Here is a 25,758-nt window from a genome sequence, read left to right on the forward strand (position 1 = left end):
AAGTGAGACATCACACTTCCATAGGAACTACTTTGAAAGGGCTGTGAAAAAGTAATTAATGAATTTTGAGCACTTCACCCTTTGGGCCCAATTAAATTTTAGTGCTAGTTAATTAACAGTTAAACTTATTTTAGTTCATTCATCTAAAAAGGGCCTTAAAGAAAAGAATAGCAGATCTTAAGATAAAAATTACTTCTAGCATACAAAAATAAATAATAATAAATATAATAATAAAAATTATCAGCAGAGAGAGAAGAGGGCAGATAAACCCTCATTAAGACAATTATCTTAAAGCACATTTTTAAAGGAGGGTGAAAAATAATTGCTCGTTGTGCTAAACCTAGGTTAGTCTAATGAACCATGCAGATTCCCGTAGTTTCTCAGTGGTAAAAGGATTTAGTATTAATCAGCTTCGTTAAAAATTAATGAGGGGTAAATCAGCTGCTACTTAGTGTAATAAAAATCAAGCTAAATACTGTTTGTAAACTACACTACACTCAGTATGGCTGCTTTGATGCAGTGCCAAAAATAGCACAAGCAAACTGCCAGATGTTGATAAATGAGTCCTTAACTTCCACTCAGAAGGAAGAAAGGAACTTTTCAGCTTTATACCTTCATCTGCTGTATGTGGAACTAGGTTTAGTAACAGCATGCATGTGAAGTTTCCTTGACAGCAGTCCTCAGTGAAAGAAGGTGCTTGGTACTACCATGGCCTACACCTCTCAGACTTCTCTGACCTTGAGAAAGGTCATAGGAAAGGAGAGGTGTAGTACTGCCTTATTACAGCTTCCTCATTTCCTCTTTCTATGTTTCTTGCTATTTCCACATCACTGGAGATATTTGACCTTCCAAGTCAGGGTAGAAGCTGCTACTCAGCATGCTAAATCTAACCTTCTACTGTCCTTGAATCATTACTTTTCATACCTGTCCAATATACACAGGATCTGGTGAAACCTGTTCCTCGGTTGCAAAAAGAGGTTCCCACAGCCAGCCACGTTTCATTCTTCGAACTGGAGTGAAAGACTGAACTGTGTTTTGAGCACTGGAGTTCTGCATGCTGAGAGAACAAGGCCAAAGTTGAACCAGCATCACCATGAGACGTAGCAATACAGAGGAATTCATGCTGAACCGTTTTTTCAATCAGTCTTAATCTGTGAAAGAGGAAAAAGGATAGAAAAATCTTTGACAAAGCACCGCTTTTGTCTTTCTACTTCTATATATTGATTCTGCGCTAATATAAGAGTTGATTTGCAGTGTTAAAAATCTCCTCCTCTCCCCAAAAATAAAGAGCTGAAATGAAGTCTGTTTCTTATTAAAATTTTAATAAGAAATTTTAAAAAGACCTTTCAGAATCTCTAACATGAAAGTCAAGTGCTTAACTGTTCTTTATGAATATCCTACACAGGGACTTTTTATGCAAAAAAAAAAAAAAAAAAGAAAACAATCCTTCAATTAATTCATCTTTCACATTAAGCTGGATAATTGTATTGTGTAGCCTAGGAATAATTTGATTGGAATAATTGTATGTTTCTGCTTAGACAGGGCTCATTTTGAGTTGCAGTCACAAAACTGCCTGAAGGGTGAATATCTAGCCTTAATAGCCCTGGTGTCTGACAGCTGAAACAGAGTGGTGCAGATATTTTTTTAACCTCTTCTTACCCACTTTCCCAGCTCAGAAAAATGTTTGCAAAAATGTTAAAGGTGGTAGGGTGCCATGAAGAAGCAGCAAAAATTTACAACTTTCTCCTTCCCAGCTAAACAGCGACATGGAAAAGGCAGATGTGTTTAATGAATTGTTTGCCTGTGCCTTTGGCATGGATGATGCACCAAGGGGTTCCCACAGCCCTGTGCTGGAGGACCATGACTGCAATAATGATCAGCTCCCAGTCAATTCTGAAATTGTGTAGGTACTGCTGCTCCAGCTGGATCTCTAATAATCTATAGGGTCTGATGGGATTCATCTGAGAATCCTCAAAGAGCTGCTGATGTCATTCAAAACATCTCTCAATGGTTTTTGAGTGGTCTTGGAAATCCAGAGAGATCCCAGCTGGCCAGAAGCTGATGGATGTTCTCCGATTTTTCAAGAATGGCATGAATGAGAAACCCAGAGACTACAGGATTGTGGGTCTCACTTCAGTGCCTTATCAAGTTATGGAGAATGTTACTTTGGGAGATGTTGAAAAACATCTGGAAAATAACACAGTAATTGGTCACAACCAGCATGGCTGTATGAGAGGAAAGTACTGCTTATCAAATCTGGTTTCCTTCTATGACGTGGTATCTCACCTAATTGATCAGTGGAAGCCTGTTGATGAAATCTTTCTGGATTTCAGCAAAGATTTCAATACTTTCTCTCAGAGGATCCTTCTAGACAAAATTTTCAGGACACAGCTGGATAAACACAGCATGGGTTGGTGCTAGCTGAGCAATTTGCTCACATCTTGGGCACAAAGTTACAGTGAATGGGGTGACGTCAAACTGGGAACCTGTCACTAGTGGTATATCACAGGTCTCAATGATCAGCCTTGTATTCTTCAAGGCCTTTATGACTTTCATGCAGAACTGGAAGGAATATTAGGCGAGTATGCAAATGATATAACACTGGGAGGAGCCTTTGAAGGCAGGCAGACCTTGCAGAGAAAACTCAAAAATTTAGGGGACTGGGCAATCACCAATTGTATGAGTTTCAACAAGGGAAAGTGCACCTGGGTTGAGGCAACCCTGGATGTACGTACAGACTAGGGAATTAGATGCTGGAAAGCAGAGCCACAGGAAAGAATCCAGGGGTCCTGGTCGTTGGCAAGTTGAACCTGAGTGAGCAGTGCCCTGGCAGCCAGGAGGGCCAACCCTGTACTGGGGAGCATCAGGCACAGCATCACCAACCAGGCAAAGGAGGGGATTGTCCCACTCTGCTCTGCACTGAGGCAGCCTCACCTCAGGCTGTGTACAGTTTTGGGTGCCACAATATAGAAAAGACACTAAGCTACTTGACAGCATCTGAAATAGAGTCACGAGGATGGTGAAGGGGCTTGAGAGGAAGCTGTATGAGCAGAGACTGAGGTCACTTGATCTGTTCAGCTTGGACAAGATCAGACTCAGATGAGACCTCATTGCACTTACAACTTCCTTGTGAGAGGAAGAGGAGGAGCAGAGACTGATCTTTTCTTTGTAGTGACCAGTGACAGGTTCCTGAAATTGTGTCAGGGGCGGCTTAGGTTGGATATTAGGAAAAGGCTTTTCACCTAGAGAGTGTTTGGAGACTGCAGCAAGCTCCCCAGGGAAGTGGTTAGAGCACCAAACACATAGACAGGGTTCAATAAGCATTTGGATGATGATCTTGGGTACATGGTGTTACTCTTGGGGATGGTCTTAAGCAGTGCTAAAAGTTGGACTCAGTGATTCTTGTGAGTCCCTTCCAACACAACATAGTCTGTGATTCTATTAATAGAATTTGTCTTAACAGATTTTACCACCTCTAACATTATTTTCTCCAATTAAACTGACAAAGGACAAATGCATCTTAAAAGCTGTAGGTTTCTGTAGCTAGTTTCCTTTCCACTGTGTATACTTTCAGAAAATGAAGGTTTTGCACAAACTGTAACTATTACTGGCTTTTCAGTGATTTTTGGCAGAATGAAGGAAATCTTAAATGTAATTCTATGCTCAGTTGAGAATAGCCATCTTCTGTGAGGCAAAAAGAAAAATTTTGAAAATACCTACCCATTTGGCAATATCATTAGCCATTCTTTTCAAGGCTTTAGCATTGAAGAATAACATTTCCTATGAAGGACAAGTCTGGTTTATGCATTTTTGACACACTAGTCAGTTTGAAAAACACACTGAAAAAAAATTTGGATGAATTTATCTTAGACCTGAAAAATCCATAAGTCTTTTAGCTTTTCAGGATAAAATATGAATCTATGTATTTTAAATTAATGACTTAAGTATTAATGATTTAAATACCGATCCTTATCCAAAGGGAAATGCCATAATTGCTAAAAACCCAGATAGATAATACAGAAAATTATTTATTTCCTTCCAGCAACTTTATATGATGTTGGACAACAGTTTGTTAAAATGTAATCTGCAGAGATGGATGAGAGAGAGGAGTACTAACAGGAAACTCAAATCGAAGCACAGAGACTAAAGTATACATTCCAATTTCTTGACATTTTGTGGGTTTTGACTGTAAAGCTGTAACAGAGCAAGAACAGAATTTGAATAGAAGGAATGTGACTTGGGTACCCTCCTTTTTCAGTTTCCTGTAGAAAACTTCTTATTTTCCCATTGCTGCAAGAATAATATTTGTGACATGGAATAAAGTCCAACAAAGCTCAACTTGGCTCGGAAATAAGGTTGAGTGAGGTTTAGAAGGTCTAAAGACCTTGGAGAGTCTCTATGCTATGGATGTACTCAATGCTAAGCAATAATCTGCACACAAAAAGTAACCTTCAAAAGGAGCATTCATTTCATTTCAGCACATTGCAAAAGACAGACTACTCAAACAACAAAAGCTGAACAGTCAATGAGACCTTTCCGAGGAACTACAGAGAAATGTATTTCAATCACTGTTTATATCTGAAGAGAGGTGTTCAGTCTCGGCAATAGCAAATACTTCTGGCTAGGCTTTTTTTTGTTGTTTTGGATGCTTGTTCTGACATTTTCCACATTATTCAACAAAAGATCTCAGGCTTGTGGGGCAGTACTTCATGCAGAATGAATGTCAAACAGTCATTATCAAACTTGTCTGAAGACACCATATATTGACAACAACATAATGAGGGGCTATGCTGGTCTGCTGTTGGACACCTTGCAGTGTGCTCAGCAGTTACATATGGACAACATAAAGCATGCAAATAATGTTTTGGAGCATTTTGGTGTCTTCTTTTTACTAATTTATGTTAAGATCGTGTGTTACATGGAGTTAAGCATCACATCTCTGACTAATTAGAACAAGTAAATATTTTTAGATTCTGATATAATGCACACACTGTTAGTGTATTACAAGACTAACCCGGAAATACAGATGGTAGCAAACTCCTTTAAAAACAAAGCTATTTAATGGAATTGAGATCCATATGAATCTCTGTATTTCTCTCTCCTCTGCTATAGCAAACATTCTGAATTTGCCTTTACTTTCAGGACCTTTCAAAGCCTATTCCCTTCCAATATCTTCCTATTCATTTGGCATTGAGACACTGCCTCTAGCTTCTGGCCAGCATGTGTTGCCATTTTTTATAGTCGACTTATAGTCCTTGTGAAAAAATCACCTTCTTTCTCTTCCACTGATTGTAGCTCAGTCTCAGAACTCAGTCTAATAAAATATCCAGAAAGTAGTTTCTTAATCCATCATCATTTTTCTAGTCTTTTGTTTAAAAATCCAAACTTCAGTATTACCTACTAAAAGAAAAAATAAATATAAAAGGGCTCACAGTGTTTAAGATGATTCTGTGCTGAGACTGCGGTCTATCATTTTTTCTAGTATTGCCTCATTATTCCCTTGTACTTGCCTGTCTTTCCCTATCCGTCAGTTGTCTGTTGTTTTACACTCATTTGCTATGGTCTTTATAAATGAAATGACCTTGTACTCTGTGTTGTAATTATAGTATGCAGCAGAAGGGAGGATTAGTAAAAGGACTGAGCTTTTGGGCACTGTAGTAATACGTACTAATAGATAATTTTTAATAGAATAGTTTCTCATTGAAAAAATAAAAAGACAAATATATTTTAAGAGATGAGCAAATGATCTATCACTAAAAATTTCCCAAGAGGAAGAAAGGAATGGAAACCATTGTTCTGCTCCTGTCCTTTTGGAAGTATGTCTCCAGTTTTTCTTACATGCAATAATAAAGTCTGATAATAAGACCAGAGTAATGAGAATATCCATTGCAGTTGTAATAAGTGGACAGCTTTTAAAACTTATAGAGCAGCATCCCATTTCCTTTCATACCCAAGGAATACCACAAATTCCCTGTAGACTAGAAACAGATTTACATTCTTGGAACAAAGTTGATGAGTCCTTTTGAAAGTTTATTTTGGAATCTTCACCAAGTGACATCCTGTCTCCATTTGAAACTGGATGTTATATTAGGTGTATTTTTGTAGGCTGGTAGTCTGACTTGGTTCTGAGTTCCCTTTGTTTCAAATATTTGTTTTCAATGATGATTGTGTAATTACATTACAAATCAATACATGCTACTGCCTAGCTTTGCAAGAAAAACAATAGAAAGAAGCAGAAGTCTAAAAAAGACTACTTCTGTGATACAGTGAAGTTATATCTTTGTTGGTGGAGAAAATAAAAGACTAGAGCTGAAGACTAACAACAGCTTTCTAAAGCATTAAAAAAAAATCCAAACAACAGGTTAGAGTGCAGGTGCTGAAAAATTCTGTTCCAATTCTCTAAGTTGAAGAATAAGGAACAACCAGCTTAATTTTGTAACAAAGTCCCATAATTTGATAAAAGTAAAACCTTTTAGTTAGGAGGTAGCAAAACACTGAAATAGGGTTATAAGGGATGTGGTAGATACTCCCGAGTACAGACCATTAGGACCATCTCGTATACATTTGGCGCTACAATTTTGACACTGACTCCTGAGAAGAACAAATCTCTCTGTCCTTGAATATACTCAGCCAAAAAAAAAAAAAAAAAAATAAAAATCAGACTGAAATACATTCCTTCTGTGGAATTTGGTGCTGTCTTTTCTTGATTGAATAATGTCAAGCAAACAACAAGAGGAATAATTCATGTAAGCCAGTCTAATTCATTAATATGCAGCTTCTGAAACATTTCTTATCTTGAGAACAGCCTCAACATGATGCTGTTTCAGTTGCATGTTCTGTTTTTTGCCTTGGTGTTATTATGATGGTAGTGAAATTTGTCTCCCTTGTATGTTGCTATCTTTAATTTTCACTTAATAGGATAAAGAAGAAAGGGTATGTGCAACTAACCCCTACAGATTGCCATGTTATAAAAAGCTTAAAGGAATAGAAACCTTCATATTTCTCCCCTACAGACTTGTCCATTTGTTCTATGTCTACTGGCTATTTGTCCCAATTGCAGTTCATGTGCTTTAATACTGATGATCCTAATGTATTTAAAGTGTTCTATCTTCTTTCCAGAAAACACTAGATATGGACTCATTTTCATTGACTAGTTTAGGTCTTGCACAATATGTTTGACACCTAGACTATATTACTTCTGAAATTCTCAGAGAATTAGTGATATATAATAATACATATCTCAACTATTTTAATTAATGCATATATTTTGTGGGTTCTCTTGTTTGTTTTTTGGGTTTATAATCTCTACAGAACAATGATAAATATTCTGGCATGTGCAAAGTACTGGCTTAATCCTATTCTTGCTACTTCTCACCATTGTTGAATTTCAGATAGAGTAGGATAATAATTTTTGCAGGTTTGGTGTGTTAAACCTCTGCCTTTTCTTTTTCATGTATTTAATCTGTGATTTGGTCTTTTGCAATCAGTACCAAGATGCTTTTTTAAGTAAGTTTTCAATTATTCTTGTATTTTTTCTATTTTATTTGGAGATATTAGAAGAAGGCATACTAAACTCCTAAGGAATATATATGGTCTATCTAACTCCAATTATGCTGGAAGTCACTATAGTTACAGTAATATTTAATTAAGCTTATAATAAAGAAGCAGTGAAGAGAAACTACTAAAATTTACAAGAATATATTTTGCAATTTGAACTTAATTTTTACTAAATACTGTTGCAGTTACCACTTACCATACATACATATTGTGTGATTGACTAAGTGATTAATTGATTTTTGCAACTGGGTAAAATTGACACCAGTCCTGCTGTACCTTAAGTCACCTTTTCCACAAGCCTCTCAGCTTATGTTTGTCTGCCTAAATGCTTTTCTTTATAGTTGTCTAGTTTAGCTGTTATTTTTATTGAATCTAAATATTTCAATTTCATCTATTTTAACCTTCTTTCACGTATTTTTCTTCTTTAATTTGGACTGCTATATCTAACAAGTATTCTAAATTTAATTATATTGTGCTTATCAAAACTTACATCTAAATGTAATATTCTCTTCAGTAAATTAATTAGAGATATATCAAAAATTTTCTTTCTAGTCTGCTGCAAAACTAGGTACTTTAAAAGCTACTACTTAACCTTGAGAGGTGTTTTCTTTAATGCATATCTTGACGTGACATTTGACCAAATTATGTTGACTGGTAGTGCATATTAACATATTATGGCTGCATGTGTCTCCACCACTCATCCAGAATTTCACTTACATGGAGAGCAATTACTTAGATGTTACGAATATATTTAAATTTCACTTCATTCTAATCAGCACATTATTTTCTTCATTTGGAAAATATACCATTGTGCCATTAAGGAAGGCCTCCAAACTATTATGTAGAATTAGCAGTGTAATTATCTGTCAGATATACATGGACAAAATAGCTTAGAGAAAGGAGTTTTTTAGTTGATTAGTGCCTTTAAGGCTGTGTATTTTAATCAGTGTAGAACAGACTCACTAGAAATCATGTCATTCTAAGTGTTTTATATATATTAACAGAGTATATTAACATATCACCCATATTTTACTATAATATCTGTTTCACTGTACAAAAAGCCTAAACGCCATTTTGGATGACAAAACCCTGAGCCTTCAAAGCATGACATACAGTAGCTAGATTTCTGTCCCTACTACATATTCAAAACATCTTTTTCAGTGTCAGTTTGTAATATTTATTTCTCAAAATCCTATGACAACTCTAGGCAAAGGTAGCAAATTTGTTCAAAATGAGGAGAAGGGGGGGCTAAGGTGAAGGATGAGATTTGCTGCAGTGAGTAAAAAGAATGAGAGGTAGAGCTGTTACTTGTTAAGCTCACAAGTCAAAGGAGAATATACAGAGGATGTGGTGACACACTCTATGTTCTACAACCTCATTCTTCAGTATCATTGGTGGCTCTCATTTTCTTAGTGGAAAACTCTCTATATTAATCACCAATAGACATGAGTCAACCAATGCTGAGAAACAACTCTAATTAATTCAAGTTTGTGACTATTGGTAATATTTTATTCCATTTCAACTTTGGCATATAAAACTAGCTTCACAGTACCTATTTCCTAATGACCATGAGCATACATGATAATGTAACCAGTAACTTGCTTTTTTCAACTCTGATCCTCCAGTATTTTTAGAACTGATTAAATGATTGCTGACCTGTAAGTTTGCTGAAGATATATGTAGCTGGAACCAGCTCAATATTTCTGTGTGTGGTGCAGCATTATTATGTTTGGCTTAGGGGCTTGCTGCCACTCACTGCTGTGATCCTGTGAACAAAGATTCTCATGAATTTCTGAAACATATGATTATGAAAACACAAAATCATTACTTTAATCTCTGTTATCATCCGTATAATGTAGAGCTGGAAGCACAGCTTCAAACATTTCAGAAGGCAGGAGACCCAAGTCTTGTCATTGCAATTTTTTTGAGTTCCTTTAGAAAGAACCTGGAAAAGATGACTCAATCCACCTAAAAACCTCTAGGTACAAAGAAAGTCACCAACACCATTCACACCAACAAAACAGAGTGTGTGTGTAAGGATAAACTTCTGTTGGGCAGGACTCTGTCAGACAGCTTTTGCTCTGCAAAGGTGCCCTCTGAAAGTGCTGATGAAGGCAGACACTGCATAGGGACTGAGCCAGAGGCAAGCCAATGTTTCTGTAAACTTCCTCTGGGAGTACTTGTTTTACTGTTTTTAAGATAATATTAAAATTAAATCTACAACATCAGAAAGTAATAAAGTAATTAAGTGTTTCATTTGGAGTCTACTGACATCCCCCAGAGGGACCAGCAGGTATCATCAAGAACATCAAACTGACACACACAAAGATGCAATTAAACCTTTGAGATTGCTTCCTGGTTGATGTGGCACCTTGTGTTCTTCTGGAAGCATGGCTATTCCGCATGTTATAAACTGTGGTATGAAGTTATTTGATGAATAGTTCCATAGACAAAGCACAGAGGTATTCCTACTTCACTTTCTTTGTGGGGAAGAAAAATTAAGCAGGAGGAATATTTGTGTCTCTTTTCTAAACATTGGTAAATTAATGATTACATTTTGTTCTTTTTCAGGGACTTTCTGCCATACAGCTAAATGTTACTTCAGTCCAGATGCTTCTTAGCTAAAGAAAAATTGAAAAGCTTACCTTAGAACTTAACTTTATGAAAAATTATGTTAATTCTCTGCATTCATTTAATAGCTTCAGCATATAAAAATCGATTTGGTAAACAGATGCTGAAAGGTTAAAAGATCCAGTTATGCCAGTACAAGTGGTTGTAGTATACCGCACAGTCTACACTAAAAATGAGCAAGCATTTAGTTTTAATTGTAGCTTTCCTTAACTAGGACAATTATTTATTTCTAAGATAGACTGCACTATAGAAAATTACTACTAATCCCATGTATTTTAGCATAAATATTTTGCTGCTTTAAAATGACTAACACATGTACACAGTAAAAATAAAAATTCTTGCCTTCTGGCATTTGCTTTTTATTGTAGGCAAGTAGCAAATCCAATTACAAGATGTTTGATTCACTGGGCAAATCCTAGAGGAACATTTTTGGCTCTGCAGGATACCACTCAGTACTGAAGAACCACTTGTCAGCATAATGATGTAAAGGACCACATTCTGTGATTCACACTTGAATCTGTTTGCTGAATGATTTTCAGGACGGCACTTCACAAAATGCTCCAAAACTCCCTGTAGGATTTAGGTTCTTTTAATCTCTTTAATTCATAATTATTTTTTGCATACATTTAAGCTAATAGTGCAGTGAACTCACCTTTTCCATGGTATTGGAGATTTAATTCCACTAAACATGAGATAAAAAGAAGCTTTGATATTTAATTAAAGAGGATGCTTTTTGCTAGAATTTGACTAATGTTAAACTTCTGGGTTTGGTTTTAGAGTTAATTTTCCACATAAGATGAGGCAAATTAGAATTTTTTTTGTTAACTTAATCTGTTCTCTGTTTATTAATAAAACGTATAAGGTAAATAGAGGAAAGAACAATTACTTTTAATGGTATATAGAGTTTTCATTATAAACTAGAAAATCTGCTCTGATATGTAATCCAGCTATTAAATTTAAAGGTGTAATTTAAATTCATGGACAGAAAACGTCTGTCCACCACCACTGTGGAAATCAGTTGGAAAATGCTAAAAGAATGCACCTGCTTCAGAGAGTCTGCAGTTGCATCAGATAGGAAAGGGTAGAATTTGCCTGGTTTTTGAAAGAGACAACACATTGAAGGGTATGCATATTTTTCAGAATTATGAGAAAGAGAGATAGAAAATATCTAAGTGATAAAATTCTTAAAAATATATTTCCGTGCCTTTTTATTCTCTTAATCTACTACTCTGTTGATGAATCTTCCCTTATCTCCTGCAATGAAATAAACCCCATTTTTGTTTTGCTAAGATCTCAATTATCAGCAGCTTGTCTCTCTCTTACCTCTGATTTCAATATTTCACTGTTCTACTTTACTACAAAGAATGTATCTTTTCTTCACTCATTCTATGAATTACATTGAAGGCTGATATCCTTTTCTAACCTCTAATATATCAAAAAGGTTTTAATTCAGTGAAGTCCTTATTCAATTCAATTAAACATTGTAAGCATTTTCTAGCTCTGAGATAGAAAAGTATAGGACCAGAGCATTAGGTCATCCAGGCAACACAAAGAGTGTTGTATAATGAGTTTCATAAAAAGTGTTTCAAAAAGGATTTCTTTTCTTTTATGTCATGTTTCAAGGTGTGGAATAAAATTTTTCAGATAGGGTCCAACACAGCCCATCAGATTTGCAAACTGCTTTTTTTTAATGAAATAATATTTTATGAGAGTAATAAATATAGAAAATTGTGAAAATGGAAGGAAGTTTCAAGCTATTGGTATTACATTCTCTAAAAATTCTGGACTTAAAAGCTATTTTTAATGGATATGTGTGAATTTAGTTATTTCTGACATCCTTATATTCTGACATAACATCAAGATATACTATCAGATTAAGCAAAAATAAAATTAAATTAAATCACTCTGCATAGTCAAGTTGCCTTGTGATATCTCAGCATAATTTTTATCCATTACTTACAGTCTCACCCATAGAATTTCTTTTATTACCTTGCTCCTCATGCAACTCTTCCTCTAAAAAGGGGGCAAAATACTGTTTATACTTCCATTGTCATTGGACATAGTCCTTCAAATTAATCAAAATAGGATATCTTAGGATATTATTATTAATTATTAATTCCTTTTGACTGAAAATCCACTAAGGAAGTAATGAACATCACTAGAGTATGTGTTGAAATTTCCCTGTTGAAAAGTCATTGTTCGGGTTTCACTCTGTTTTTGGATGAGGTCTGTAAGGCATCTATGTAGGAAAGAGCTGTTGAAAATTTTCTGCTATTATTTTGTGCCTTGAACACCCACATATGCTGCCTTTTCAACACACTTTTATCACAGGTCCTTACATTCTGGTCATTCTTCAAGTTTTACCTTGTTTCAGAGGGGTAAAGAAAAAAAAAATGTAGTGATAGCCATGGCAAATTGGATTAAAAATTCCAAATGGCTAAAGACTTCAGAGTAACCCCCAAAACTCAGATGATGTTAATTTAGTTAATAGTTATTGTTAATTGTCAAGATTACTTAGATTCTGGACTAATGTTCTTGATAGAAGAAAGCCAGACACTCAGATGTCCTTGAATCTGGGAAAAATAGTGGGGTTTATTTCTCCAATTTTTTTTGTTCTGTTTTTTTAAACTTTTCATTATTTTTTTTTCCTTTTACAACCACTTTTTACCTTACTAAAATATGATTCTTCCTCTTCTTTCTAGCCTACATTGAAGACTCCTTTCTCACTGAGAAGCTGAGGCACTGAATGTTCCACCCCGCTTTTTTTCCCTTTCTTTCATTTAAAAACGTTTCCTGTTTGCACCTCAGAATAATGAATTACCTGTTCACCTGTCACTTCTGTCCCTCCTGCTGTAGGTCATCTGCAATAACAATTTATTGCATCTTTTCCCCTCTTTATAATCTTTGTGTGTCATTCTCACCTCAACACCTGTGTGACCCTCTGTTGCTTCTCTCCTCAATGTTATCTCTCAAATAGACCTCCCCGTGCAGATTTCTTTTGATATATTACTTCATACAAGCCTATTATAAAAAATTATATTGTTGAGCTAAAGTCCCTGTGTGTCATTCAGAGGGTAATTTATCAATTTCAAGATCTCTTATGTACTTTGTAGCCTTAGCTATTGTATCTCCAACTGAGAAAGTATCCTATGGACTTTATGTATTATCAGAGTATTGAAATGTATAATCAGACTCAACATTTTTACATTTCATCACCTACTTTTTCTTTCAATTTAAGAAGCTTCTTAAGCCACAAAGCGAATGGAGGAGACAGGTAGAAACAGAAGGAAAGTAATTACTTTCTAGGATGACTTTAATAGAGTAGGAATCATGGTCAATGGTAATTGACAAGAAGTGAGATACTGGAAGAGTCAGATGTTTGAAATGCAAGAACTCATTCTCACACAGTGATTAGGCAAGAGAGGAGCCATAAATGGACTAAAGCCTTCATCAGAAAGGGGCACCAAATGCACTGAGCTGGGGGATTTTCTGTCCACAGGAGACATTGAGAGGACAATTTCCCTCCTGGTCAGTACACAGTTCTGTTGAGCAGGGCTTTGGAAAAGAGCAGACAAGTCCTTTCCACGTTCCAGTTTTCTCCGCAGTTCTAAAAACCGTACTAAGCTGGAATCTGTAGATATGTCCAGCATAGTTCAACTGAAATTATTCAGAAATATTACTTATGGGACAGTTTTGTGTCCTGTCATCTTATATATTTGCAAGTTGTTGAAATTCAATGAAAGAAACACGTGTCTGGGAGAAATCAGCAGAGCACTCTGTTTCAAAAGAATATTAAAACCAATAAAAGCTGGTGTTGTGGTGCTGTGACATCAGTGCAGTGCACTGTTTGGTCAAGTAGTGTCTCCAGAACAAAGGAGGTAAGAGAAAGGATTAAGAAAACTATAGAAATTATTGTTATCAGACGTTGATAAAGAAGCAGCCCAAGACATATTACCTAAAGAAGTTGTGCAGTAAAGAAAGAAGCAGAGTTTGTGGAAGGCAGAAGTAATCTGAGAAGATTTCAAAGAGCCATGGAGAGCTGTATTGACATGCAGGAAGCAGAGGTCTTGAGAGCTGAATTAAGTTGCAAATAGGCAATTTTTTCAAAAATTATGCAAATTAAAGGAGGCTAACAGCTTCAGGATAAGAATGAGTAAAGGCGAAATATTAATTTCCTGAGAAAAAGTTCTGGATAAAGGACCAAAGTAACAATGTAAATTTTATTTAAGGTAATAATGTAAACATTTAAAAAAACTCAAAAAACTGAAAACAAAAAAGCCCAGAAAACCTACCAATACCAAACTAAATGAAATTTAAAAATATATTAAGAGTAAAAATGACTTTATAGAACTAATTTCATACCATTATCTGCATTGATTTTCTTAAGTAGAAGAGACTGTGTAATAACCAATTATTCACCTTGGAAACTTGCCTATAAAAATTAGAGACTTGTGGTTCTAAATTGGCAAAATATGACCAGGATATTTCTGCCATGACAGTTACCACTTTTGATTGGTAACTTTGATATGACTCTGTAAATTAAAACAGCAACTCATGGAGAAGAACAGAAAGAAAAAGCATGGATTGGAATTTGCATCTCTCACTGCTTTAATTACTAGAGTTGTGAGACACATGGGGGAATTTCCTCTGGGAAATAATGTTTTAATACAATTTCAAGACAGGAGATAGGACACCTCTTCATCAATGCACACATGTATTTCTTGAAAGAGATGTGCAAGGCTTTGGGTACTTCCTTTAAAGTTAATCCCTTCACAGTGATGCATGGGAATTAGAATTGAAGAAATAGCGCTTCAGGGTTCATTAATGAGTGGATACTTTTCAAGCCACTTGAAAACCACTTCTTGGCCCTGGACATGGGCATCAACTTTCCTGCTTTGTAGAGTTTTCCTTTCCTTCACCAGGCTATGGAGCTTTATTTGGTTCCTGTGAAGCCAATTGGATAACTTCAATGCATATAAATGTATGAATATGCATGAGCTTTCAGAGACATCATGAGTCACTAAATCATAATTTGCCCCCAAAATAAGTTCCTATAAAAGAAATTACTGTAATAGTTTTTTATGGATAGCTCACTATTTTAAAGCAACTTCATCTACATAATTTTCCTTCTTTCAGGAGCCTGTCTGAGTTTCTGACTAATTCATTGCAAGCCAACAGAAACTGGGAAGTACATGAAGTTGCCATAGTAACTCAATGGACAAAGACTTAATTCCCTAGTTTATATAAGACAGTACTCATATCTTGCAGATAGTAATGGACTTAAATTATTTAGGTCTAAAAAGTCAATGGATTATATATATTTAATAAATAAGTGTCAGTTCCTTAGTTAGTGAAAAATGAGCTTTGATTGCCCCATGCTGTCTCAAAAGTATTTGTGTGTGGGATAGTAAGCCAATCAAAAAGCCAAGGGGAATGAAAAGGAAGAGGAACCTGGGTATGATGAAAGTAGTTTTTTCCATGTTAAGAGTGGCTATGAGTTATGATAACTTACTAAGAATTTATTTTGAAAAAATCCCTCAAACTGAGCTGTTAAGGTCCATAAAGGCCATGTGGATTTAACAGAAAAAGAGGATGGCACACTTGGAATTTTGCAATCTAGTGAAAACAGTGGGACTGGCATCAATTGTTTACGGCTCACAAATGTAATTTGCAGTAACAGTGCTGAGGTAACAAAATGCGGTACGGCAAAACTAAAGAAGTCTGTTGAAAAATGTGTTATGAATCACATAATTTTGTCATGGGCAGCAAGTTTTATTGAGGGGCACTACATCATTTTGGACTAGGAGTGTGGCATAATCAACAATTGGGCTGGGTTGTGTCAAAATGGATGTGACAAAAATAATGAAAGAAACTATATATTTGCTTACTCCAGACAATTTCTCACTTCTCAACTTCTTGATCACAAACTGAAAATCTTTTACTTAGAATTGATTTGAGATCACCCACTAACATAACAATAACAGTTTTCTTTTTTTGTCTGTTTAATTTTGCCCTCCTTCCCCACACCTTCTGCTTTATTTAGCAACTGGGTAGAGTAAAATCATAAACCAGGCCTGCTGCAATGCAACTTTCCTAAATAGCATTTGTAAATATAAATGTAATAAACATTCTTTGGGAACATTGCACTAGTAAAAGTATAGGGACATTTTAACCATCAAATTTACTAATAACTTCAAGTGTCTTAAAAAAATTCTATATAATTTAATTCCCTCGAGTAACGAATTCTGTAGTTCTTTTTCATGAGGTTCCTGAGTTCATGAGTTATTTATTTTAATCTTGCAAGTGCAGAAAGAACAGCTCATGGGGAAATTACCACTACAGCTTTATTGTATTTTATGTTGCTTTATTTATTTTTTCTGGTATTTTAATTTATATTCCAGATTTCAATAAGATATTCAGCCTGAAAATTTACTATGCACATTTAATTTGAAGAGCAGATTGACTACTGTATTTCTTCTGGGATGGGAGCTAATCGTACAATCAGATTTTATCCTTGTATTTACATTTTTTGTCATTCCAACTATCTCCTAACATTTCAGTGTTTTGGATCCTTTCATAGTTTTCTGCTCATGATTCGTAAACTGTAGATAAATGGCATGAAATGCAACAGGACATGAAAAACTATTCAGACAAATAAAAAGAAGATTGTTACCTGCAATCAAAGAAAACAGGGAGCAGGTAGACATGCCACTATCAAAAATTTCTTTGTTGCTCCGTATGATAACAGAAGGATTTGGGTAAGTTTTGTTTCATTCAGAAAGTTCTCATGAACTGTGAGATGCCATAGGCGGTTGCCTTAATGATAAGTTTTCTTTCATCTCCCTTTTCCAACCTTCACTGCTATTCAGCACACTTATGAGTTTGGGTTTCCTTTGGTCATGTGTTTTAGGTATTTTTTCTCTCAAAAAAATATTTTTTTTCTGTTACGGAGCATACAAACTTTGCATTTTATGTGCTAAAACCTATTAAGACTTCCACTGTAAGCATTAATTTTAATGAAATTATCTGTCCTCTGGACATTCAGAATTAGAAGACCACTCAGGAACCTACTGTCTAATTCATTACTTTCACAAAGGCCATGATATATGCCAGTGTAATAAAAGGAGGGTATTTGCAAAATACAGATATGTGCTCACTTAATTTGGGTTGGAACTTCATTTGGTAGTGCTTCATAATTTCACTAGGGCTTTGTTTAAACAAAAATCAGGTATCTAGACATCTGACTGAAAATTCAAGTAGAGATAAACAGGGATTACTCCCTGGTCTCATGGTTTTGCTACAGGGAAACGTAAACAAAAGGGCAATAAAAATATTTTAGTCCTGAGGTTGTGCTGTTATCGCCAACTCCTGTCAGCCAGGAAAGTAAATTCTGTACATTTTCAGTCTCATTTTCCTTCAAATTACTTTTGTGACCTCCTTGGCCCTAACTGAAATATGACTCCAAATATACATTGCTAATGCTGATTATGTTATTGTACTATTTCACCTTCGCTGTGCAGTATCAAAGGAGCAGAAACAGGGACAGGGTATTGGCACAGTGCTATGGAATCTTAAACACAGCACAGAAATCCCCCTCTTTGGGAAAGGGCCAGGGCCATTATCCCTGCTAAGAGAGCCAGCATAGCAATGTAAAAACAAAGCAAAAAATTCCCGCTGGAGAGAAAGTGTCATTTTCCAAACAAATAAATACAAGAGTTTCAAGTTTTCTTAGTAAAACATTAAAATAAGTTCTACTTTGCAGAATAATGAATAAATCTAGTGTGTTGATTCTACCCATTGCTGAAACAGTGTCAGGAAGGATTAGGTAAAACTAAAGGAGACAAATGTACGAAGCATTCACACACAACCTCCAAGAAAAAAGAGGCAACATGCCAGCTGGGACAGGGAATAGATAAAGGACTTTAGATCATCTGAACTTGTTTTTCAGGATGTCTTGCCATTTCCTTCACTTGATGATGAGTTGTGCAGAATACAAACAGTAATATTTAAAAAAAGCAAATACAGAAGTACTACAGCTTAAAATTTAAATATGCGTGAACAAAATATTTTACCTTGAGAAAATGATCGAACTCTGAGCTATTTCAAAGTTGAAAATCTCCAAGTTAATTAAATTATCTGAAATTTTCCAATAGATTTTTTTTCTCTGTGGAAGAGAATGAGAAAGGGAAAAAATTATCTCATAAAAATCCAGTTAGTTGATATAAGGAGAAAAAGAGGGTAGATATTTTTTTGTGTGGATCACACCACTTGATTTTTTTTTTTCAAATATTGGTATGAAACTGGATGCTGAACTATTTGCAGTTAGGATCAAGTAAAGACTCAATAGGCTTTGTAAAAAGGTAAACTTAAAACAAAATATGATCTATTATCAGGATTTTTGCAGTACAGTCTATTTGGATTTATAATCTTTGTAGAAACAGCAACTGGTTCAATATACAGGGCACATAATTCATCTGTAATGAAAGTACTTCACCTTGAAGAGCACTTCCACTGGCTCTCAGTAGAACATTGCTCTATATTAAGAATTCAAGAGGGGAATTGTGCTTAATGGTAAATGAATTTTAAGAGCTCTCTTTTTAACCCAACAGAGGACCACGCTGCTCTTCTGAAATCTTCTTAAAGAATAGTTTAAAGTTTATATCTTACAGTTTAACAGCTGTTTTCAGTGGTGTGCCTTTTCCCTTTCTTATTACACCAGATACTTTTTCTGCCTGCGGTCAGCCCCTCTTGTTCTTTCAGTGGAGAAATTGTATGTTGTGAGCTGAACAAACTATGAAAAAAAACCAAAAAAAAAACAAATAAAAAAGTTGTTTTTTTTGTCAGGTTATTTGCTACTTGTACAATAGGAGAGAAGGTTTGAAGGAAGAAAATGCCTGATAAGGCAGGAGAGTGGCTATCATGATAACAGCATGTTTTATGGCTTCAATTCCTTCATAAAGATTGTTTCTTTTGAAGGCAAAGGTTAATCTCTTGTCACGGGACTTTTTCTTGTACAATGTTAAGTTTGTTGAGCATTTTAATACAAAGTTTAAGAACTACTACCAACATCGCTACATATAAATCCAAATGCTCATTCCTCTTCAGAATGCCTGTACAATATCACCAAAATGATGGGATTTATTTCTGCTGAAGAAGCAGAGGGATCAAAAGAACTGAAAGAAAATTATTATTTCAAGGTAATATATATTTTTTATTATTTTAGCACATTTTCCTAAGTGAAGTACAATTGTCACAAAGCAGAAAGTACTTGGAGTTTAAGTCCTTTATCCATCTGATAAGCAAGATCTTTCCTGATTTTCTCTTTCTTTATAGAAAGAGGTCTTTGACTAGGTTGAGTTCAATGGAATAAATCGAGCTCTATGGGTTGTGTTTACTGCAATTAGAAAATGACAATCTAATCTGAACCCATGCCAAAAACTCCCCTGCTGTAATTGTAATCTGTTTTCTTTATCATAGATGTAGAAATGGGAGAGTTAGAGTGCATTATGACTATTGCAAAACAACACATGAACATATAAACATCTATACAGAAATATTATAAATTTTATAAATAGTTCAGAAGTTCAAAGAAGAAAATAGCTTCCAACACTAGAAGTGTTTCTTTTTAACACACCATTAGCATCTCTGGTGGACTATTTCTGTACATACAGGTTGTGGCCCTTAAAGGACCAAAACAAACTCCAATTTATCTTTGCAAACTGAGCAGCTTGTACATGATTTAATGGAAATGCTATCAATTTGCTTTTCTTTTAAACATTTATATGTAACAATTTTTTAAATGGTAAATAGTGGTAAACTATTATTATGTATCCATAACTAGCTGCTTAATGAGGTAGACCTGAATACCTAAAAAACTTACTATTGAGGTATGGCCTCTTAAAGTCTTTAAGGTTTTGTGTCTTCAGTGCCAGATACTTGAATTAATATTTCTTAATACAGAAAATTGTTTAAATGGTATTTTATGACCATTTTTAATAAATATCTCCACATTTAAAAATAAAAGTAGTGGGGTTTCTATGTGAAAACCAAGTAGTTTAGCATCTCAGATTTTCAAAACTTTTCTTCAAATTAATTTCCTCTTGTGAGAGAGATGCGCAAACATATGAACTTAAATTTGATTTTTTTTTTTTTTTTTTTTTTTTAAGGGAGCTTTCACTAATTGTGAAATAATTTCAAACTAATTATTAACTAACTCTTAAGTTCATGAAGCAGTACCGGGCAAGACGGAGCAGGCTGTGAGTGATAACCCCCTCTCCCGTGGTTTGTCAGCAGCGCAGCTGTGGGCTGAGTGCCTGAGCTCGGCGGTGTGACTGGCAGCAGGGCTGGGCTGGCTCAGCCTCCCGGTTATCCCCGGTTATCTCCTTCCCCCAGCTCTGGGAGGCAGCGAGCCACCGGTGGCTGCTGAGGCTGTCACCCATGGTTCAGCCTCGCATCAAGCAATCGATGTGTCTGATGGGCAAATAACTCGCAGTGTCTTTTACACAGATGAACTTGCTGCCACTTGACAGAGTTCCAACCTTTTACACCTATTAAGGAAGGAAACAATAATGCTGTCCTCTTCTCTCCGGGGTTTTCTATATGCTGCCCCTGACTGTGTCCTAAATGAATCAAGAAATCAATTTGCAGCCTCTCAGCCTCAGTTAAATCAAACTTATTCACAGTTTCTGCTGAGTGAAAAACATCCCATGCTTCTCCTCAGTACCCACTGTCATTTTAAGAGGATCTAGCAGAGCCTTGGCCAAAGCTACACTGTCCAAACTGTTTAGTTTTGCCTTTTTTTCCTCTTTCTTGCTTTCCTTGTTACCTTTTAATTATTTCATTACTTTACCTTTATTAGTATTGTTTGTGTAGATTATTTCTTCTCCTACAATGATTGTCTGCTAAATACAGCTGCTAAATGAGGTCTAAAATTAATTTTATCACGGGAAGAATGGAGCATAATATGAAATAAAGTTCTTTTATTGAAAAATATTGACTACAAGATGAAATGTTACAGTGTTTATTGTGAACTTATAGATATTATAAGCCTGGTAATAACCCAAGAGTTTATCTAATTTTTTTCATGCTAGTATTTACTCTTTACGGCCTAGATAACATTTTTGCTTTTAATAATACAGAACCTGAGGCTCTCATGTTTTCTTGAGATGGCATTTATTAATGTAAACACCTGAAAGTTAAAGACTTAGTGTAATGTGCAATGCAGCCCCCCTAAATAGTCTATGGAAAGAGAAAAGTATTTGTGCTTTACAGCATTGTAAGAAAGGTAAGCAGCATATTGAGACAAAAACACCATCATTCTGTCCAGAGAGAATCTTGGCAATTAACCTAAGGTAATAAGTTACTTAAAGGCATCTACAGGCAGGTCACATGTTCCTCTATTAGGAATGTTCTCATTTCAGGTAGCGAAAGATGATTCCAGTAAAGGAAATTAGACTAGAACAAAGATGTTTCATAGATAAACTAGTTTAAAATAATGTTTAAAATTCATAACTATTGAATATATTATTTATCTTCTTGGTACAAACTACTTTGAATTATAATATAAGCCCTTTTTTTTTAAACCATTTTTTTCTAGATTGAACAAAAATATCAATATTATCCAAAGAAGCTGACATTTCTTCTTTTTTTCCAGTATATGAAAAAAAAGATAAACAAAAAAATTCACAAAACTTTTTCTCACACATTTTAATTCCTGCTTAATGCAGCTGATTGCCAGAATGCTTTTTCTCCATATGATTACTAAGGTTTATGATCAATATGCTCATAATGTCATAGTATTATGGTATCATACCAACATATAAATCCTAACCACTATGTCACGTAGAAAGAATAAAAGCATATCTCTTTCGGATATGAGAAAACATCAAAACAAAATGAAGCTTTATTATCTCACTTTATAGTGATTTTGTCACACATACATTAAAATTATCTAATTTTTCATGCATTAGAGGTAAATATGAGTTCAGTCTTTCACTGATATTAATTTATTCTTCAATAGGTTGTGCTATATTGGCCTGTAGGATCACCTCATTTCCCTGGTTCTGCTACAGTCAACATAGCCCGACATAAAATAAGAAAGCCTACAGGCACAATTATGAATTTCTAGAAATCTAAAGTTGCTGCCAGTGGAAGGGCACTGAAATAGTTCCAAGAGAGTTTTTCTTCAGATGTCCTACTGAAATAGTGTGCTTTTTACTCCCTTTGACATTTATGATTAGTAATACTCAAGAATACACTCTATCATTTTTATGATGCAACAGTTTTTGCTGTGCTGTCTAGTTTTCATTTGAAATAAAATAGGCTGAATCAGATTGTAGTAGCTCAGACTTAGCAGTATTTCTCCACTTGGAAATCAGCTATTATTCTGAAGAGGCTATCTATCAGAAAAAAAAAAAAAAGAAAAAAGGAATAAACAGGCAAACTACACTACAAAAGCCCAATAGAGGAAAAAGCAAAAATCCATGATTTATGACAACTTAACAGTAATTCACATCTCTGAATTATTTATTTTTGCAGTTTTTGCAATAGAGGTGGCAAATATGAATATAAAGTTTTATTTCAGAGTTTCTTTGAATGTTTCATACATGCAACTATATAGTACTTGTTGACACTACATTTGGGAGTAAGTTCTTGCTTTAAATTTTCTTCTCTTCTGAGAGAATAATTTAATTTTGGGGGGAAATAAGCAATATTATCTGCTGATAATAATTTTTTTTTAAATATTTAATTATTTGGAGGGGATTTAGGTTAATTAATCTCAGGTTTGCTCTTTAAGGACTCAGTGTAATGGAAACTTGGTGTTCTTTGTTAGTGCTGGGTAACTAAGAGCACTCAGTTACATGTCTGGGTCCTTCAGATGATGGTGGTGGAACTAGGTCTGCCCATCAAATGAGGATCCTTCATGATCCAGTCTTGGACTGTCACCTGAGGATGGCTTGGGCTCCCATTGTAAGCAGTTTTTGGTGCTGCTCTGCAGGAGCTGCCAGCAGAGGAGAAAAGCACTGAAAAGCCCAGTCACAGCCAAGGTCATGAGCTGGTGCAGGGTGCTGAGCATTGGAATGGGAAATCTCTGCCAGATATCCACCCATGAGACCAGTAGTTGATGGGGCTGGGGTTGCACAGAAAGTTGCATGGGGGAGGCACTCCCCTCTGTGGAGGCACCCCACACAGACTGCTCTGTTGACCTGCCTGAACTTCTTCCTGGAAGACAGCATCACTGCCACTGCCTCAGGCTGCAGGCCAGAGCAGTAATGTCACTCATAAAATTTCATATAGCTCTGATTAAACTGTTCAGGTAACTGGGCCCATTTATTCTGCACACTGTGAAATCGTCCTTGTGCTCTGACAGTATTTGAGTTTAGGCTCTGTTTTCCTGCAATCTTTAAGTGGAAAAAAATTTTTCCTTAATATGATCACTTAACAAAATAGTTGAGATAAAGAATCGAGTAGAAGAAAATTACAAGTGAGGCACCAGAAAATGGGCCTAATTTTGTAACATTTGTATGACCCTGAAAGAGTACATATGAAAAGCTGAGCAATCATCACAGTTTATCTCTATGTGACATTTCCAAATGCTATTTATACATTTTCTGGGTCAGTCTTTTATGAAAATAGCCATGTATTCCAGCTATCTAATGACCTGGCATTTGAAACCAATTCAATTTATATGTTAAATTTGATGTTAGGGGAAAACCAATACACTTACCACATTTTCGTTCTGTAAGACGAGTTGTCGTCTTAATTTGTCTGGAAACATCTTTTTATTTTCCAGGAATATCTCGTGAGATATAAAGTAGCATAAATCATTCTAGCTCTTCTACTACTGGGAATTACTGTTGAGGGTAAATTTTGGCCTAGTCAATATGCATCACACTGTTCCATAAAAAAAGCGCCAGCAATGCCCTTAATGTTCTCCAACAACTATCTGCATCTCATGGAGGAGTGAGAAATCAGCTGTTTGAAGTTAAGCTGTGCAGTAATTGAAAGCAGCACTGTTTGCTAATTTCTTAGCAAAGATGGAAGGTTTACAGTTTGCATGATGTTGGCATACCCCCTCCTCTCTTTTCTATTCCTGAATTTTTCTGCAGGCTCCATGGGATGCTAAAGTGTCTGGAAAGGATGTCTTGAGTGTGACATATTATTATGGCTCATGGACCCTTGGACAATGAACTCTTTTTGTGTTTTTCACCTGAAGTATGAGAGAGAGAAGGAATCCACTCCATTTAGAGAAAAAATAATCTCATTTAATATTGCTTCAAATGTCATGGGTAAGTCAAAAGGGCAAGAAAAGTTAGGACTGCTCCTAAATTTTGTTTCCATCTACTCAAAAATACATGACAATGCATTAAGGCACTAGATAGCTTCACCACCAGTTTGCACTTGCGTGCTGATGCCAACATGTAACTCAGAGCATTGGTAACAGCATATGTGCTGTATGGCTATTTTCAGTAACTGTCCAAAAAAGATGCAGAAAATATTTAGAGCATTTTGTATTATATAAATTCTTACAAGCAGCTGTGTTATGATGTTTTTTTATGAAGTTTGTTGGCAATTTTCTTGAGATTTTCAGAGTGCATCAAATCCTCCAGAAATCGCAGAATTATGACTCACAGAATTATTTAACAAGGAGTCTTATGTGTTTTCATTTTGGATCCTGTGTTTAGTCTTACCCATGGAGTGGGCAGAAGCCCTAGGGAGTGAGCTCTGTTCACTTGTGACTGCAACTACAATCTCTTTTCAAAGCAAGATCAGATATAGATCGTTGTTCCATTTCCTGACAAATTCTGCTTGGGATGTACAGATCTCATCTAACAATTTAAAGTTGTTAAAGAGATGTTAAATAAATATAGCTTTCTTTTAAAAGCTTTTTGATCCTCTTTTTTTTTTTTTTTTTTTTTATTAAGCAGTTTTGACAGATTGCATTATCCCACCTAAATTTATGAAACACAGGAGTCTGAAATTCCTCACATACCCCAGATATCCTATTCACCATTCTGAAAAGGTTACCTACAGAGAAAGGTGTGTGTAACCACAGCGCCTTTACCATTTGACAAGCATTGTTTCTTTAAATTCCTTTGATTTTTTGTAATCTTGGTAGTTAAAGAAAACTCATCATTCTGACTACACCATCCAGATGCTAACAATGAAAAGCCTCAAACCTTCTTTATGCTGTATGACAATGAGCACAGAGCATACGAAATATATGCTAACATAGCAATAATGTCTATTATTGCTTAATATGCTTGTAAACCCAGTCTTAAACAGAACATTTTAAAGAAAAATAAAACTTCAAGAACTTTAATTTTCTGTTTTATTTAACACTGTCTAAAAGATCTATAAAATACTGAAAAATTTTGTAGACTTACTTTGTAGATCTGGTTACATTTTAATTACATTAAATACTAAAAATAGTATTCAGTCACACTATTCAGTTATTCTTTTGTTACTTATAATTTTAAATTTATGCTACTAGAATGTCTTTTGGCTTCCAAGGTGTCAAAATTATTTGTAAAAAGAAAAATGTTAAATGACATCTTACACTTCCTCTGA

The 25,758-nt window shown here is 35.3% G+C and overlaps 1 protein-coding gene across 3 annotated transcripts in view; it reads right to left on the reverse strand.

The window, feature by feature from the left end:
* The window catches only part of LOC137475653 (cadherin-19-like), a 111,236-nt gene that overhangs the window by 33,704 nt on the left and 51,774 nt on the right, over positions 1-25,758 (reverse strand). For 2 of the 3 annotated variants that reach the window (XM_068193190.1, XM_068193182.1), the window contains exon 2: positions 925-1,151. In XM_068193190.1, the coding sequence (XP_068049291.1) occupies positions 925-1,122 (198 nt within the window). In that variant the 5' untranslated portion in view covers positions 1,123-1,151. Of the gene's footprint in view, positions 1-924; positions 1,152-2,286; positions 2,562-25,758 lie in introns of those variants that run through there. The other variant, XM_068193194.1, reaches the window with a different exon arrangement.

This window comes from Anomalospiza imberbis, chromosome 1 (assembly GCF_031753505.1).
Source record: "Anomalospiza imberbis isolate Cuckoo-Finch-1a 21T00152 chromosome 1, ASM3175350v1, whole genome shotgun sequence".
Lineage (NCBI taxonomy): Eukaryota > Metazoa > Chordata > Aves > Passeriformes > Viduidae > Anomalospiza > Anomalospiza imberbis.